The sequence below is a fragment of the Balaenoptera ricei genome, chromosome 12 (genome assembly GCF_028023285.1).
Source record: "Balaenoptera ricei isolate mBalRic1 chromosome 12, mBalRic1.hap2, whole genome shotgun sequence".
In the NCBI taxonomy this organism is placed as follows: domain Eukaryota; kingdom Metazoa; phylum Chordata; class Mammalia; order Artiodactyla; family Balaenopteridae; genus Balaenoptera; species Balaenoptera ricei.
In genome coordinates, this window is record NC_082650.1 from 85,975,670 (window position 1) to 85,995,089 (window position 19,420).

The 19,420-nt window shown below is 37.4% G+C and overlaps 1 protein-coding gene across 7 annotated transcripts in view; it reads right to left on the reverse strand.

Moving 5' to 3' along the window:
* Positions 1–19,420, reverse strand: part of RIMS1 (regulating synaptic membrane exocytosis 1) — a 472,918-nt gene that overhangs the window by 378,492 nt on the left and 75,006 nt on the right. For 6 of the 7 annotated variants that reach the window (XM_059941803.1, XM_059941808.1, XM_059941804.1 and 3 more), the window contains exon 2: positions 18,487–18,567. The exons of the other annotated variant lie outside the window; for it this stretch is intronic. In XM_059941803.1, the coding sequence (XP_059797786.1) occupies positions 18,487–18,567 (81 nt within the window). The remainder of the gene's footprint in view (positions 1–18,486; positions 18,568–19,420) is intronic. 7 annotated transcript variants of the gene reach the window in all.

Consider the following 19,420-nt stretch of genomic DNA (forward strand, 5'->3'; position numbering starts at 1 on the left):
TATCCTGCTCTCACAAATCACACTCCTGGTTCCTCCTGTTGGCTTTGAGCTCTTGGTATCAATTGTATTCAGTGCCTGGCTTATGGAAGTCTTTGTTACAATGAGTGAGCCCTTTGCTCCATGCCTAATGGCTCACTCTCTGTCCCTGGGCTTATTCCTCTTGTTGGGGTAAATTTCATTTTCAGAATTACTGAAACTCTTGCTCTGTATATTATGCGCCTCTTTGTATTGCTGTTTATTTCACTATCTGTAAATTAGGCTTTTCCCATAAACCAAGTATTTGGAGAAAGACAGCAGCTTGTACATCTCTTTATCCCAATAACTTTAATTTAATATCTAACCCATGGGGTGCTTGGTAAACAGTGGTCAGTGATGAAGACGCCGGTTTCTGTCTTCACTCTGGTTTCTGTCCTCCAGCCACTAAATCCCACTCATCCTTAAAGTCTTCCTCTTCCGTGGATATCTGCAGTGTCTACTGCTTTTATTTTTCTTTGGAACACTTAATCATTCACTGTTGTTTAGTTTTATTTAGCTACTCTGTGTATCTCTTGTATCTCATACAAGTGTTGTTGTTATTGTTGTTTTTACCAAAATTGGGTCTGCGCCTCATATTCTTTTTGTAACACTTCCCTCCCCTAATATGTAAAATCTTTCTTGTTAACCTCATTACATTGAGATGAGCAGGAAAGGAAATGATAAAAAATGAACAGGTGAATGCCTTGTGTATACATATATTTGGGAGAATATGATGTGTGGGTCTGGTTGGTTTGGGAATGATAATGGGCAACTAAAAGGACTTTTTATAGATCTATATCTAAGGATTAGTTGCTTAAATAATTGTTGTATTCATTAATGAAATGTTGAAAACACTTCAGAAAAGTGGAATTAAATTGGTCAAAGTTAAGAAGCATAAACCATTAGTTTGGTTAGAGAAAGCAGTGACACGTGGTGGGTAGAGCTTGGGCTTTTGCATCAATCTGGGTTCGATTCCTTACTCCCCCATTCACTGTGGGACTCAGGCAAGTAATGCAATCACTCCAAACCTCAGCTCCTTTCCTGTATAATAGAACTGAGAGTACCTGCCACACAGGATTATTGTAACAATTAAATGAGCTAATGCAAAAAAAAAAAAAAAAAAAAAAGAAAGGTCAACTAGGTTTCCAAGTGAAAGAGAAGGAGAGTATGGGATAAGAGGATGGCAGCGAGGATGGAAAGAAGGAGCAGGTGTGAGAGTCGATCCAGAACCGGAGCTGATGGGACCTAGTGACTGATCACACCAGGAAGCCCAAGGTAGGGGGAGTGGAAAATGACCGGGGGTTCCCGTCCAGATGACTCGGAGGGTGGAAATGGCGCGAAGACAGGAGGGAAGGTGGAGAAGGGTGCGCGTGTTAGGTGGGGGGCGACATGGAAGGATATGCAGAGCTCAGTTTTACTCGGACCAAATATCATGGTACGTGAGCACCCTTATGTATATAAGGTGCTGTGTTGGTCGCTGCAGAGAGTACATGAGATCCCACTCATCGTAAGTGCAAAAAAAAAAAATCTAAATTTAATCTATACACAGGGAGATACACACACAATGAAATAGAACTCAAAGTCACACTTTTTCCAAGTGTGAACTTTTCTCATAAATATGGCCCCAAACTATCCCCTGAGCTCTCATAGTAAATGACACTGCAAAGGACCAGCCCAAGTATTTTAACACTCTTCATGCTTCAAAGGATAACAGATGGTGGAAATAGCTCTCTGGTATGTCATGGAAAGGCAGAGCTAGAAAAATCAAACGAACGAATGAAAGAGACTTTCATTCTCCTCCCTGATTCTCCATATGTATTCTCTAATTTTTCATGTTTATCAGCTCAGTTTACCATTCACAGTAAGGGGGATAATGGAATCCATTTTGGAATCAGTTGTCAATTGGAACCCATTATTCAAATCAAACCAAATCATAGTTCAAATGAAAAGAAAGCAACTTATATCAGGTTGCAATGGTGTAGCACAGTATTATGCATTAGAGCAGATCAAGGACTTTCGTAAAATACACCCCCCGCCTTCAAGAAGTGAACACTACAGGTGGAGAGACAAAATACAAAAAAAATATGAAAAGTTAATGAAATATTTTTTTGGAAAATCAACTAAGGCAACCCAAGAAAACATGTCCCAAGGCAGCACATAATTTATTGACAAATGACTGGTATACTTTTTTTTTAAACATCTTTATTGGAGTATAATTGCTTTACAATGGTGTGTTAGTTTCTGCTGTATAACAAAGTGAATCAGCTATACATATACATATATCCCCATATTTCCTCCCTCTTGCATCTCCCTCCCACCCTCCCTATCCCACCATTCTGGTGGTCACGAAGCACGGAGCTGATCTCCCTGTGCTCTGCGGCTGCTTCCCACTAGCTAGCTATTTTAGATTTGGTAGTGTATATATGTCCATGTCACTCTCTCACTTCACCCCAGCTTACCCTTTCCCCTCCCTATGTCCTCAAGTCCATTCTCTATGTCTGCATCTTTATTCCTGTCCTGCCCCTAGGTTCTTCAGAACCTTTTAATTTTTTTTTAGATTCCATATATATGTGTTAGCATATGGTATTTGTTTTTTCTTTCTTACTTTACTCTGTATGACAAACTCTAGGTCCATCTACCTCACTACAAATAACTCAATTTCGTTTCTTTTTATGGCTGAGTAATATTCCATTGTGTATATGTACCTCATCTTCTTTATCCATTCATCTGTCCATGGACACTTAGGTTGCTTCCATGTCCTGGCTATTGTAAATAGAGCTGCAATGAACATTGTGGTACATGACTCTTTTTGAATTATGGTTTTCTTGGGGTATATGTCCAGTAGTGGGATTGCTGGGTCGTATGGCAATTCTATTTTTAGTTTTTTATGGAACCTCCATACTGTTCTCCATAGAGGCTGTATCAATTTACATTCCCACCAACTGGGCAAGAGGGTTCCCTTTTCTCCACACCTTCTCCAGCATTTATTGTTTGTAGATTTTTTTGATCATGGCCATTCTGACCAGTGTGAGGTGATAACTCATTGTAGTTTTGATTTGCATTTCTCTAGTAATTAGTGATGTTGAGCATTCTTTCATGTGTTTGTTGGCAATCTGTATATCTTCTTTGGAGAAATGTCTATTTAGGTCTTCTGCCCATTTTTGGTTTGGGTTGTTTGGTTTTTTTTGATATTGAGCTGCATGAGCTGCTTGTAAATTTTGGAGATTAATTCTTTGTCAGTTACTTCATTTGCAAATATTTTCTCCCATTCTGAGGGTTATCTTTTGGTCTTGTTTATGGTTTCCTTTGCAGTGCAAAAGCTTTTAAGTTTCATTAGGTCCCATTTATTTATTTTTGTTTTTATTTCCATTTCTCTAGAAAGTGGGTCCAAAAGGATCTTGCTGTGATTTATGTTATAGAGTGTTCTGCCTATGTTTTTGACAAATGACTAGTATACTTTTAAAATACTGCAGAAGCTCATCTTTAATTTAAAATTAACCTTCCCTTTCTTCAAGCAAAACAAATAAGAGTCCACTTACTTCATATATGAGGAAACTTAGGTGCAAAAACTCATGAGAGCAATTCTGTCCATTCTTCTAGATCTATCAGATTTTATAACCTCCATGAATTTGTTCCAACTTGGGGTGAATGTCACAGAGAATGTGACTTAATAACTGATTATATATATTATGTCCACTAAACTCCTAACTATTGTGAATTCTATGAATCAAGAACACTGACATCACAGCAAAAGAAACCTATGGAATGGGAGAAAATATTTGCAAATGATGAGATCGACAAGGGAATAATCCCCAAAACATATGAACAGCTCATGCAACTCAATATCAAAAAAACTAAAAACCCAATCAAAAAATGGGCAGAAGAACTGAATAGACTAAAGAAGACACACAGATGGCCAACAGGCACATGAAAAGATGCTCAGCATCACTAATTATTAGAGGAATGAAAATCAAAACCACAATGAAGTATCACTTCACACTGATCAGAATGGCCATCATCAAAAAGTCTACAAATAACAAATGCTAGAGAGGGTATGGAGAAAAGGGAACAACCCTCCTACACTGTTGGTGGGAATGTAAATTGGTGCAGCCACTATGGAGAACAGTATGGAGGTTCCTTTTAAAACTAAAAATAGAGCTACCATATGATCCAGCAATTCCATTCCTGGGCATATATCTTGGAAAAACAAAAACTCTAATTCGAAAAGATACATGCACCCCAATGTTCACAGCAGCACTATTTACAGTAGGCAAGACATGGAAACAACCTAAGTGTTCATCAACAGATGAATGGATAAAGAAGATATGGTACATATATACAATGGAGGGTTACTCAGCCATGAAAAAGAATGAAATAATGCCATTTGCAGCAATGTGGGTGGTCCTAGAGAATAGTATGCTTAGTGAAATGTCAGAAAGAGAAAGATATAATATATGATATCACTTATATGTGGAATCTAAAAAATAATACAAATGAATGTATATACAAAACAGAAACAGACTCACAGACATAGAAACCAAAATATGGTTACAAAAGGAAGGGGGACAAATTAGAAATTTGGGATTAACACATACAAATTACTCTATATCAAATAGATAATCAACAAGGCCCTTCCTACTGTATAGCATAGGGGACTATATCCAATATCTTGTAATAAACTATAATGGGAAAGAATCTGAAAAAAAACTGAATCACTATGCCATACACCTGAAACTAACACAATATTGTAAATTAACTATACTTCAATTAAAAAAAGGACACTATGACATTCTTGTCTTCTAACCTCCTAGAGCACAGCCCAGGATTGAGCAGAAAGGGAACCATCAGTGGGTCCTCACGTGGATCCTGAAATGAATTACCAGCAGTGCCTGCCTCTGAGCAAGCCTGGAGCTTGGGGTCTGGCATCTTACTGCCTGGCTTTGAATCCTGCTTCACTATCAGTTGGTGTAGGCACACAAGCAAGTCATTTACATTTCTGCACTTCAGGTTCCTCTTTATAAAATGAAGATAATCATTGTACTTTATAAAATTTTGTGAGGGTTAAATGCACATGAAGTGCCTAAGACAGAAGAGTATATGATTGCAGTTATTGTTACCACAGTGGATAGAGAACCAGCCAAGAGCGAAAACTAGACTTTCTTCTGCCCTAACCTGATTCATAACTTAGGTTGGTGAGAGGTTCTGAAAATTGGGTATGTATTCTTCTCCTTTTTGATGCTACTATATAAAGTAGCTCTCTCCATTGTGCCAGAGAGACTTCTTTCCTATGGATCTCCCTAAGGCAGCAGAAAAAAAGTGTTTATTTTAGGGAATGTTATTCCCTAGAGCTACATGCCTTTTCCATTTCCTTATTTTTTCATTAACTTTCCTAAGGAACTCCCAGACTCAAATTCTTAGACATTTTTTGAGTCTTTCCTTTCTCTGTTCCTTTCTCTGGTTCATTCACTTATCACCAAAGCCACTGCTTTTTCCTCCCAGATACTCTCTCTCTCTCTCATCTATTTCTTCTTAACCACGATCATTGTTCTTACTATTATTAACTATGTCTGATCTATTTTAATCATCTGCTAATTTGTCTCCTGCTCTCCAGGAAAGCCCTATTATCATCCATCATGCATACTTCTGAAAAATCCATCATCCTGAAATGTTCCTTTCAACTGGGTACCTCCACGGTCAGATACTTTCATGTCTTCCTTCAGAGTAAAACTAGGTTCTTGATCCAGGATTGTAAGGATGTTTATAAACTGGTCCCAACCTTCCTTTATCAGTTTATATTCCCCAAATCCTTTGCCAAACATGCTTCTTGAGCCGGATTGCATATTCAATGCCCCCTTTGTCTGACTGCTTCATTCTCACTCTGAACTGTTACCCAAGTCATTTTCTTAGTCTGGGATGCCCTAAACTCTCCTTTCTATCCAATTACTACTCAGTCTTGATGGAAATCTAAAGTGCTTCTTTTCCCCCTGTAGCTCTTCCTGACTCTACACCACTTTAGCCACAAGTATTGATATATATACCCCTCTTTGAAAAAATTCCATATACATATTTTAAGGAATTCACCTGATTTTTGTAAGGTATCTTTTATACTACAAAGCCACCAACTTATCTATCTACCTGTCCATCTGTCCATCCATCCATCCATCCCTCCCTCATCTCCAACAATTAAATTATAAACTACTTGAAGGCAGATCCTATTACTTAACATTATTTTGGGAAGCTTCCCTCCCTCATCCTCTAATTTAGTACTGTATTTAGAACATAGCTTGGGCTCAATAAACATTTTTTTTAATTACAGAAAAAATATCAGATAACATATATTTAAATATTAATATAAATACAATGAAATGCTAAGTATTACTGGCTCTAACAATTTTTCCTCACCTCCCATTTTGACTTAGGTTCCTCTGTGCTTTCATGGCAATCTGTAGGCCCTTTCATAGTCTTATCCTCATACTTCGTTGTAATTATTTGTTTACCTGTCTTCCAGCCCAAGTTACATCTTCTTAATAGCTTTATAAGTCTACAATATTTGTTGAATGAATGAGGAAAATGAATGAATGAATGTCAAAATAGACACTACACATTTGGGTCATCTGAACGGATGGAAATCTTATTTAACATTACCCAGCGTTAAATACGACTTAAAAGGTCTCTTTCAGCCTGTCGTGTTCTGAATTTGTCTACCAATGACCTCAATTATAGATCACTAGTGATGCTACCTGAAATCATTAAAGATATCTAGACACATTCACAAGGTTTAATATTTGTGAAATGCATAATAGATGAGTGCATTCATTTATCTACCCAAATCATTTTTCACTAAATAAATATTTGTTTGCTGCATAGATTGCCAAGGTCCTGGGCATAATCTTTTCCTTTTATTTAATACCTTCCTTCTAATACCAGCAGAAGTAGCCATGGGTACAAATTCTCCTTTGACTATAAGCTCCCTGTTTTTGCACAACAACCATCTATTCTCTTGGCAGAGGCAGACCGTTCTTGTCCTGGACAAAAGACTCTGTAGCAGAGCAGAGGAAATAGCGGTGAATCACAGAGTAACCAGGCTGGGCCCTGAGGCACAGTGACTTTCTAATAATAATATTGCCGGTATTTATTTCTTCTCTACGTGAGTTTTAGAAGAGAGGTAGAATTCAGTGATGCTCACATTAATTTTAATTTATGAAAAGATCACTCATCCCAGCAAATGTTCATTTTTACTGAGCATCTCAGTGGTACATACCAGTGGTTTTAAATCAGGAGCCTACGTCAGGATAACTTGGGCAAATGATCTAAATACACATTTCCTGGCCTCCCTACTCACGCACAGCAAGGAACACTGGATAGATGAGGGGGTGGTATGAGGTGGGGTGTATGATTTTTAAAAGTCCCCCAATGCCTTTTTATACCACTCCTCTCAATAAGAAACAGTAATAGATAAGAAAAGATACAGTCTATGTTTTGACTGGATTAGCCAAAATTTATATATATATATATATATATATTTCCAAGTTGTGTGAATATCGGCACAATATAAAGACTTGGTGAATATTTGTTAAATGGGTAAAATATTATTGAGATTATTGACTTCCACTTTTGTAGAATAATATTTACATAGTACTTTATTCACAACTCTCTCATGTACTTAACTCATTTCATCCTCAAAACTCTCAATGAGATAACTAGAAACAATTTTCTTCCTATTCTCCAGATGAGAAAACTAAAGATTTAGGAAGTTAAAAGAACTGGGTCAATGTCATCCAGCAAATGAGTACCAGAGCAAGGACTGAAAATATATAGTTCGAACCCTTAAAGCTACAATTTACTCATTATTCCCTGAAGAAGAGCAAAATTCTTCTCCTTGGTAATAATGTGGATTACCTGCCTATTTTGAATCCGTCTGCTACTATGAACCCAGATAACCTGAATTCTAGACCTAGATCTGCCCCTTTCCTGCCGAGTCACCCTGGGCAAGCCACTTCCTGGGTCCATGTGGGGTCCACCATATGCAGCCCAAGTCCATACACCCGCCAAGCTTGGTTGTTGTCTATATCACGTGGCTCGATGTAAAGCTGACATTAAATTAACTCAGTCGAAGATTTTCTGGGGCTTGTGCAACCTTAGTTTCCTTAGGATATCTTTTAAAAATAATTCTTTGTTCTTATGGACAAATATCACTTAGCCCAAGAAAGCGGAAGGGCTGAAGCTCCACTAAGCTGGCTGCTTGGGGCTGGCCCTAGGCTTAAGGTAAACATGGCCTTTGGGCTTCCTGATAGAATCAACAAGATGATAAAGAATAGGATTCAAGTCAGATGCTCTGCACAAGAGGGGAAAAAAATTGCATTTAGCTAAAACGTACTCTATTCACAGGAACAAAGGAGAGGGGCAGTATACAGGGGATAAAGTCCTCCTACATCAGGGTCACCAACATAGGAACTGCTCAGAGGACCATTAAAAGAGGACCTAGTTCAGTCAGCAAGGGGATAGTTGGTGAAAGGAATGAATGACTAGTAAAATTCCACAAAACATAACTGTTACATATAAAACTACTACAGCTCTACTCCTAAAGAACAAAACTCTTTTAATACCCGAGAAGAAGGCGTCTTCTCCTCTGAGCACTCAGACACAGATAAACACAATATTATCTTAAAATAGTTACAGCAGAAAGAGGAGCTTTGTATGACTTTGTAAACTGGCATAGAATGACTTGCAGAAACCAGCACATCATACAAAGAGAATGAGGTCTATAAAAGCCACACGATTAAAAAAAAACTCTGTCATTTCCTAATTATAACCATGAATCGGAAATGTCAGTGTTCTCAGTAGTCTCTATTTTCAAGTTACTGGCTGTACTGACTTTATTCTAAAAGACAAAAACATGTTTTTTTTTAGTTGGAACTTTTTTCTATTATCACTTGATCAATATGATCCCTACTACAGTTGGTAATAGAACTACAGACTATGACATTGAATACCTCTTATAGTATAAGAAAAAAACCACTGAACTTAGCAAAAATTGAAACTCATCACATTTTGATGTAAACATGTGGCTGAAAATAGTACAGAAACGGCTGCTTGTCTCTGAATAATACCTTCATTCATAATAAAATACATAGCTAAAAGATCCTTTGCAAACGAAAACATGTTCCCTTTCTTCTTGGCTGAATTTTGCTCAGAAAAATGAGACACCTTTCAAAAAAGGAGCAATATTTTAAAAAGTAGTATATATTTTTAAATATTCATTTCCTCTAGTGTATCCAAACACCTACAAAATTATTAAATCTATCCCAACAGAATGTCAGAGTGAAAAAAAATCACACAAGGACAAATTTATTTAAAATGGTAAAGTCTAATCATGTTTCAATTATTACTCAATTTTACTTTTCACCATTTTTTACCTTCAGTACTTGAAGGTCTTTGCAAATTTACCTAAAGTGATAAGGTGAGATTTCTAAATTTGTCACTTACATACGCCATTGAAGATACATTGAAGATACATAACAGGATGCTTAAGACTTTATGAGAAAATGTTCCTACACACTATGCATTTAATGCACACAGGACCGATCAAGCATATGGGGGATTACACACATGACTTGAAGCCCCCTCCCTCCAGTACACACCGGAAATTCCTCTTCTCTTTCATTGCTTCCAAAGCTTCCTTAAATTCCACTAAAGTTCACTGAATTCCACTTGCTCCACATCTATGGCCACCAGCAGAGTCCAAACCACCGTTATGTTCTGCCGAAACCACCACAACTGCCTCCCAAGGTCCCTCGTCTTCTTCCCACCCACTGGCCAGCTACGTTGGATCATGATACTCCCTTCTGTGAATGGCTTCCAGAGCTTCTCCACAGACTCACATAAAATCCAAAGACCTGGATGGAACCCTTGCTTATCTCCTCCACTGCCCACCTCTTCCTCACTTTTCTCTGCCCTTCTTTTAGTTCCCTAACCACACTACACTGGTTTCCTTATAAGGTCCACTGCACATACCATCCTCTATGGCTGGAATTGCCTTCTGATGGCTCTTCTCAAGGCCGACTTCTCATCTTTCAAGTCTCTCCTTAAACCTCATCTCCTCCCAGAGCCTTCCTTGACCTTGAGTCTGCTCCCTGAACAGCTTCCCCTGTGTGGTCTCCTTCCCTGCACTTCATTTAGGCTCTGGTTAAAAAGGAAGAGTTTTAACATGTACGTTAGTTTGTTGTTTAGATTTTCTCCTCCTGCATGCTAAGTTCTACAAGGACAAGGACTCTGGTTTGTTCATCATCACCTCAAGTGCCTGACGCCAGGCTCTGTGCACGACACAGAGTAAATAAATATTTGTTGAAGGGAGAAGGACTAGCCAGACTCACTGTAGAGCCAGCAGTGCTTCCCCACCACACACTCTTCCACCAGCTGAAGATGTTCAAGTCCCCTCTGCTCAATGGTACCTTCTCATCCAAAGCTGATTTGTCTTCATTGACCACACCTGCACTGAGATCAAAATTCAGGAGAATTTGGAAAAAATTGAGTATGAAATCTGCAGAACTTCAGGAGCACAAAACACCAGGAGGCTCAGGGGGAGCAGAGGGGCAAGATCAGGGAAAACGGGGAAAAGCAGGCTAAATTCCAGCATCCACTGTCTCTCCCAGACTACTGAGAGGAACCCCTGGATCCATGACAGAGGTGTGTCTGAGGTGGTGATGGTCTGCCAGTGGGTTGCCAATTTTCAGTGTTAGCCATGGACCTTCTTCCATCTGCTACTAGTGAAACACACAAAGCTCTGGGCATCAGTACACACAGCCTGAAGATCACGTGTGGTGAGTGGATCTTAAAAGCACAGTGACACAATGACAAGGGCTGCTGTCCAACTGTTTACAACTTCAAAGACAATTTTGTTTACTCTGTTATCTACTGCAATATTGATATATAATTTTGCTGTTAGATATGTGATTTTAAATGAAAAATCATATTTTCAAGTATAAACATATATGTAGATTTCCCATACTATTACGGGAAAAGTAAATATATTAATACATATTTTTCTCAGTTATATTTTTGGTCCTCAAGGTTGACTATTTTAAAATTAGGTTAACTATAAGTTGCCACATTTCCATGATTAAATGAATTCTAGTCCCATACATGTTGATCCTCAGAAGCCCCTATGTTACAATCAAATCTGAACAAAGATTGTTGTTGCTGAAAAAAGCCATGCCCTTGAGATCTGAAAAACTATGTCTCTTAAAAGAAAAATATGGATGCAGGCTCCCTGTCAATTCAAGGCTGACTCATCTGAAGCTGTGAGAAGGGAAAAGAACAGTGTGTGTGACACACATGCCCAAGTCAAAAGCCTCAAGGCGGATGGTACCTGATGATCTAGTGCAAGATGTGAGTTACCATTGCACAGAGAGAACAATTCTGGAAAAGAGGAAGTAGAAAGGACAAAGACCGAGTGGCCAAGGAAAATCCTGAGACTCAACAATCTGAATTTTTACCCAGACATAAATTCATTTTTTGTTAAATGAACGAAATTGATAATTAATTACAGGACTTACAAACATCTAACTAACAAAAGAAAAGGAAAATAAGTAAAAATAAAAATAAGAAACAGTATATCAAAACCAGTTTCTCAGTTTTTCTAAAGGTAATCAGAGAAACTCAAACCAAAGAATCTCAACAGTATTCAAGAACTACAAGGTCTTTACAAGGTCTTTTAGATACTAACTTTCTTTCTGATTGGTCTTTAACTACACAGCACCTAGACTCTGAGGTTACACTGGTAATTTTTATATGATTAAATCAGTCCTGCACACACACACACACACACACACACATGAGAGAGAGAGAGAATGTTAAGTTTATTTTCTGAAAATTAGAAAGCAAAAGTATCTATAACCCCAAATCATGAACGGTTCAAGAGTTAAATAGAACTGACTTTTGAATGTGAGTTGTTCTGAAGATGTGGGGATTTCATATGATACAGTTACCTATACATACATACACAATGATACAGAACCATTACAAATGTTCAAACAAGAAGGAAATTAATAAGCATTAATAAAAAAAAAAAACTTACTGCAAAGAGAAGCTGATGGCACCACTGGTGAAGTCTACCAAACATCTGATGAAAAATTATTTTTCACAAAATTCTCCTAAATAGAATAGTAGGGAATACTTCCAAGTTCATTCTATGAGGCTAGTATTACCCTGATACCAAAATCAAAGACATCACAGGAAAACTACAGACCAGTACCCCTTATAAATACTTACACAAAAATCTTCAAAAATACTAGCAAATCAAATAAAGCAACAAATAAAATGGATAGCCAAGTGGGAATGCAAAATTGTCTCAACATATGAAAATAAAGCAGTACACCATATTGATAAGATAAAAGACAAAAAAGCACATTATCATCTCAATAGATGCAGAAAAAGCAGTTGAGAAAATCCAAGGTCCTTTCATGTTATGAACACTCAACATACTAGAAATGGAATGAAACTTTCTAAACCTGATAAAGAATATATACTAAAACCCCACGACTAATATCATATTTAATAGGGAGAGACTGAAAGCTTTCCCCCTAGTATCAGGAGCAAGACAGGTATGTCTGCAATCACCACTTTTTGACAGCTGGATGTCCACATGCAAAAGAATGAAATTAGATCCCTACCTCACACCATATATGAAAAGTAACGCAAAATGGATCAAATACCTAAATGTACAAGCTAAAACTAAAACTCTTAAAAGAAAACCTAGGGGTAAATCTTTATGACCTTGAATTTGACAACAATTTCTTAGATAAAACACCAAAGCTACAAGTAACCAATAGAACATTCAACTTCATCAAAATTAAAAACTTGTGTTTCAAGATACTATCAAGAAAATGAAAAGACAACTCACTAAATGGGAGAAAATATTTGCAAAGCATTTATCTGACAAGGATATAGTGTCCATCATACATAAAAAAAAACTCTTACAACTCAACAATAAAGACAAATAACCCAATTAAAAATGGACAAAAGATTAAATCAATATTTATCCAAAGAAGCAATACGAATAGCTAAAGAGCACACGATAAGATACTAAACATCATTATTCATTAGGGAAATACAAATCAAAACCACAATAAGATAACCATTCACACACTTCACACCTACAAGATGACTGTAACTAAAAAGACTGACAATAACAAGTGTTGACAGGATGTAGAGAAATTGGAATCCTCTTACATTGCTGGTAGAAACGTAAAATGGTGCAGCTATTTTGAAACACAGCTTGACAGTTCCTAAAGAATGTAAACATATAGTTGCCAAATGACTCAGAAATTTCATTCCTAGGTTTATACTTAAGAGAACTGAGAACATATGTCCACTCAAAAACTTGTACATAAATGTTAAAAGCTGCTTTATACAGCATACAAATTGGAAACAATCCAAATGTCCATTAACAGATGGGTAAATTAAAAAGTGGTATATACATACAATGGAATACTATTTGGCAATAAAAGGAATGAAGTACTGATACTTGCTGTAACATGGATGAATCTTGAAAATAGTATGCTAAATGATGAAAAACAGACATAAATAATCACGTATTATATGATTCAGTTTATAGTAAATGTCCAGAATAGGCAAATCCATAGAGACAGAAAGTAGGTTAGTGGTTTCTAGAAGCTGGGTTTTGAGGGGAATAGGGAATAATGCTAGTGGATATTAGGTTTCTTTTTGGAGTGATCAAAATATTCTGAAATTACATAGTGGTGATAGTTGCACAATTTTGTAAAAGCTAGTAACTTTTACACTTTGAAAAAGTGAACTGTATGTATGGCATATTAATTTTTTCTTAATTTTGAAAAGCAGTCAATCACCGACAAAAACAAAGGAAAACCAAAAAAGACTGAACTGAAATACGATCTATGTACCTCTCTGGATTCGACTTATTCCTGATCATGTCACCGTCCACAGGAATGTAAACATTGTTTGTCGAAACATAGTTTTTCCTTGGCTATATACTCTTTTTCTAGATTTCTACTTTCACATTCCAACTTTAGCAGTTCTAATGTGACCCGCCATCCCAGTTTTCCCAGGACTGAGGAGGGTTCCCAGGACATGAGACTTTCAGCAGTAAAACATGGAAAATTCCAGAAAAACTGAGACAAGTTTGTTCTTGTCTGATTTTGTATAATTTACTTAATTCCTCTTCTCTTTGTCTAAGTCCTGTGCTGTTATCTATCCTGCCCCTTCCATTCTTTCCTTCAAACTGACACCTTCTCCTTGTGCTATTTCTTTTATTTTTAATCTTAAAATATTTTAATAATGAAGTTATTTCTAAAATTCACTTTCTGGAGACATAAAATTAGTCTTATAGAAGACATACTTTTTAAGCTCTGTAAAACAACTTTGAAATTAAATTAAATTTATCATAAACTATTTTCTATTAAATATGTTTTCTTAATTTTATTTTTTATTGGAGTAGACTTGATTTACAATGTTGTAGTAGTTTCAGGCTTATGGCAGTGATTCAGATATAGATATATATATATTCAAATTCTTTTCCCTTATAGGTTATTACAAAATATCTAGTATAGTTCTCCGTGGTATTTCATTTATGTTAATGGTTTTATTATAAAGTAATTGCTCACAAATTAGTATAACTCATCTAAGCCTCTCTTGAGTTTGAGGTATGAATAGCCAACTGTCTTTGGATGTTTCAGTCAGAGATATCTTTGGACAGTAATACAAACATCTAATGCTAAATCTAAACTAGTTTTAGTGCCTAAATTAACTGTCTTCCTGACATGATCACATCCACTCAATCTCTTGAGATAAAGTGAGTTATCTCCTCTTCACTTTGCTGTATTTTCACAGCTAATGAATCACTGTACCCTAATTACACCACCCGGTAAACATTCTCAAATCTGCCCTACCCCTTACCTCTCCTGCTTAGACCTGCTTCCATCCATGTCTGGAATTGATGAGTAGACAAATGTTTCTCAGACTTTTAAAATCCATGATCACTTTGAAAAACTCAAAAAACCCCATAATGTTATGTCAACTTTCAAATATTGTATTAAAAATAAAACCAAAGACAAGACCCAACATGTAGCTTATGTCCTCCAAGTTAGACCAGTGTCCTCTTCTTCAGAGATGCGGTGCTGCACCTTCTGAATCCTTTATTTCTCTCTCTCCCACCCACCACACCCACACTCACCATCCATCACACACGCACTCTCACCCACACAAGCAGACAACACACAGATACGCACACGTGGACACTCACAGGCTCCAGCAATAAGTACATGTTGTAAATCATCCCCCACAAGCTGATGCTTCGGGGCCTCCAGGCAACTGTTTCCTCCTTCTGGAGACCGTATTCTAAAACTGCTTCCTATTCAACTACTCATCCTTCAAATTTCATATGAACCGTCGGCAGGCTCTGAAAGTCCTTCTCTGACGCCGTCAACCCCAAAGAGATTGAATCATTTTCTCTTTTTTAAACATACTTCTAGTGTTGCAGATATCATGTAGTGAAACCATTGATCGGATTATGTAATGCTGCCCCCAACTTGAGAAGGAACTGCTTTATCTATGCATCTTATACCTGAGGAATAGCAGCCATCAAACTCAATTTATAGAACTCCACTAATGTTTTTAGTATGTTTATTACTTTGATTAAGTGATGACAACTTAGACAGCATGCTTAAAATATGTGACATTTTAATAACTGAAAAAATAATCTTCAGAGAGTTTACACACACAGTGATCAAAATATAAAGTATATTGACATGTGCAGCCATCAACCTAGACTTGCAAAATAGAAGGTACAAGTGACCCGAGTACAGTCACCTTACTCCCTATCCACCCACTAATAATCTATCTCTGTTTTCCTACTCACTATGCACAACCAACATCTCCTTCTCCTGACTTCTCATTTTCTCGTCACACCTATAAAAATAGAGTATTTCCACCTACTTATATGCTAAAACTGCTCTGGCAAATGCCACCAATGACCCCTCTGTGGCCAAATCCAATGCACATTTTTTTTTAATCTCTTAAATTATTGATTTTCTGTGGCATTTACTGTTGGGCATCCCTCCTGAGTCCTTCTACCACCGTGGTTTCTCCTGCTTCTTTGACCATTCTTTCTCAGCTGAGTCAGGGGAGCTTCTTTTACCTACTCCTTAAGCATTGGTTCTACCCAGGCACTCTGTTATTTTTTCCAACTCTGTACCCTTTGGGGATGTCATCTAGTTCCCCAGCTAACTGAGTGCTTCAGGTTCATGTACCCAACTTTTTCTTGGACAGGTACCCTTAGGTAATGCACGGGTGCCCAAAATCATCATATCACAATCTGAACTCCTCACTGCCCAGCTACCCATAGGCCTGATTTGCTTTTTTATCTCCCCATCTCAGCTGGCGGTCCTCAATCAACCAAACCATGGAAATGACAGCCCCCTAAACTCTTTCCTTACAAACCATATTCAATTGACAACTAAGCACTGCCTGTTTGCCTTCTTACTAAGCTCTTGAAATGTTTCCCTCCCACACCCTCTGCTACTCCTGTAGGTCAAGACCTTCTCTGGACTGTTGCAATAGTCTATTAATTGACTTGCTTGTCTCCAGCTGTATCCACATCCCGTTCGTATTCCATTATCCCTACTTCTGCCAAAGTAAGTAATACATATTTTATATAAACACACACACACAGTGCAAATCTGACTAATTAAAATCCATCAGTGCATCATCATAATTAAAAACAAAAACAGGATGAGTGAAGGGATTGTCAGAAAAGAGGATCCAACAAGATGACAGCTGCTTCTTCTCACCCACTCTATTCAGAGGGGTCACCAGGAAAGTCCCACTAGGTGCATGGCAAGTTACAACAGATTTCCACAACTGCAAGTCCACGGACAGCAGAAACAAAGTAAGAAAAAAAATTATCTAAAGTCTCGTTGGCAAGGATGCCAACAGCTGTTTCGCATCTAATAATTCCAGTTTTAAGTGGACATTGGAATAAGTGGGACCAATTAAAATGGAACCTCAATATGTGGAATACAACACATCTTAAAATCAACTTTAATTCCTCAAAGAACTTTCCCCAAAGTTGCTTGAATCCTAATATAAGTAAAATGTTTTCTAATGCCTAGAACCTAAGATGGAAAGTGGGGATCATCAAATTTTTTATGAATTATCAACCAAAGTTCCACCATCAGGAAAAAGGCTTTATAGCTAGAACATGTATAGAAGAAAATGGCAACATCATTAAGAGTACTCCCTCCAACTTAGAACTTTAAAAAATGCAATTATAAATCATTTTTTACTGTGGCTAAATCTAAATTATTTGTATTCCTCGAAAAGTACTGACTAAATGTAGAAGACAATATTCGAGTATGCTTATTGAGATAAAATCTATAACCCATCTATGAAGCCTCTTGAAATTTATTTACCAAAATTTTTTATCCTCAAACATAAATAACTTTGAATCTGTGATTGTATGTAACATACAAAATATAAGCATTTAAACGTCGTATTTAATTTCAGTCTTTGCCAATGGGAATAAAAACGACATAGCAAAAGAATTACAAAAATTTACTTTTCTTCTCATAGCCTTTTGACAATCTTCTTACTTTATTTTGGTTTTATTTCAAAGAATTCTCAGATAGCTAAAGAAACCTATAGAAAATCACACTCAAGACACATTTCTTCAATGGCTTTTGCAAAAAAACTTGGAAGGAGACATTTCCCCGGTAGTAACTACTTGTCTGTCATGGTTATTCTAACAGTATTGTCACTGCTGAGATATTTTAAGGAAATGTTTAATTTTTCTTACCAGGAGCATAATTCTCTTCAAAAGATTGAATATATCTTGCTACTCTGTGGAATTTTAAAGCTCTTCAAGTTTCATCTCATCAAAATCCACATTTTCAACATAGTTTACTTATTTGTTTTCTCCTCTAGTTCCCTTAGGTTGGTCATTTAACCCTTCACGTATCCACACTCAGGGTTACAATAACAAAAACAAAATCAGTGGGCCATCCCTTACCTTTAAATGACCCAGTGCGAGGTTGGCCATGAACTACCTGTGTACCTCCCTTATTCACAACAAGAAAAGTAGCCTTTTCTGTACCTTTTCTCCATATTCCTAGAGTCTTAGGCTCCAATCCACATACATTCTAAATCCAAAATGTATAGAATTTCTGACACCCTAGAGCCCTAAAAAATGTCTCTTTCCTCTAATTAGCTTTATGCTTCCCATGCGACATTAGAAACAGCACTTAATAAAGATGATTGATACACAGAGCTCCTGTTTCCAGATCATTTTATCTAATTCAATAGTAGCTTTTGAACCCCCAGAGACCCCAGAGGAGCCACAGTTTGTACACCCGCATGCAGTGTAAATGAATACATCTGTAACCAGTGATCTGTGTAAGAGACGACATTTTCAGTCAATAAAACCAATGCCATACTCACGGTGAAGGCTGGTGGGGCTGGTGTTCAACATTTCTTGGGGTTTTGCAGGCAGCAGGCTTCACCATGTCCCTGACCACACACCTGGGGCGCATGATAGACAGCACAACGCACTATTAATTATAAAACGGGGAGAAACATCTGGAAATTAAACATGGTACTGAAAACAAGTCTAAGGGAAACTCTTTGCAAACCCCTTAATGTTAACCTGGAGTCCCTGGAAAGCCCTGGGGGTTGGAAACCTTCAACTCAGGCTTCCAAGAGCTCAGTTACACCCAGATGAAGTCTGTGCTGGCCTCGGTATTGGATTTCCCTTTTAGTACCAATAAAATGATTGTCAGCAGCCTTCCCCATAGGAGCAAGGCTACTGAAAGCTTTGGCCTCACCGTATGAAGACATCTGAAAGCTTAAACATAGGAACAGCTGTTGTGTTTAAAACGGGCAGGACTTTCTGTGGCTTTGGCTATTTTACTAAAAGACACGGACTCTTTTTTCACACCCTTTATCACACACAGGTCTTTCCCTTTATGAAAAAAGAGATCTGATAGCCTTCAAGACATCCCCCAAGTTCAAAATCCCTTCAAGCTAAGAAAAGAGGAAGAGTCAGAAGGAAATGTGCATAAATAAAGTGTGTGTGTGTATGTGTGTGTGTGTAAAATAGATAGAGAAGATACCTGCATAGTGTGAAAATAAACAGGAAAAGGTCTTTGTGTCTTATGTTCTCCATCAAAGAATAAATAAATGCAGAGGATGGATCACAGCTCCAAAGGGCAGCAAGAGGAGATGCCTTTAGCCTCATGTCAACAGGGCTTACAGAGCGCTGGAGAGATTCATTGGCATAAACAAGAAAACATCCCCTTCTGAGGCTGTCCTTGAATGGCTCAGATATTCCTTCACCTCAAAAGCTTTAAAACAAACCTTGCTTTGAATAGGGAAG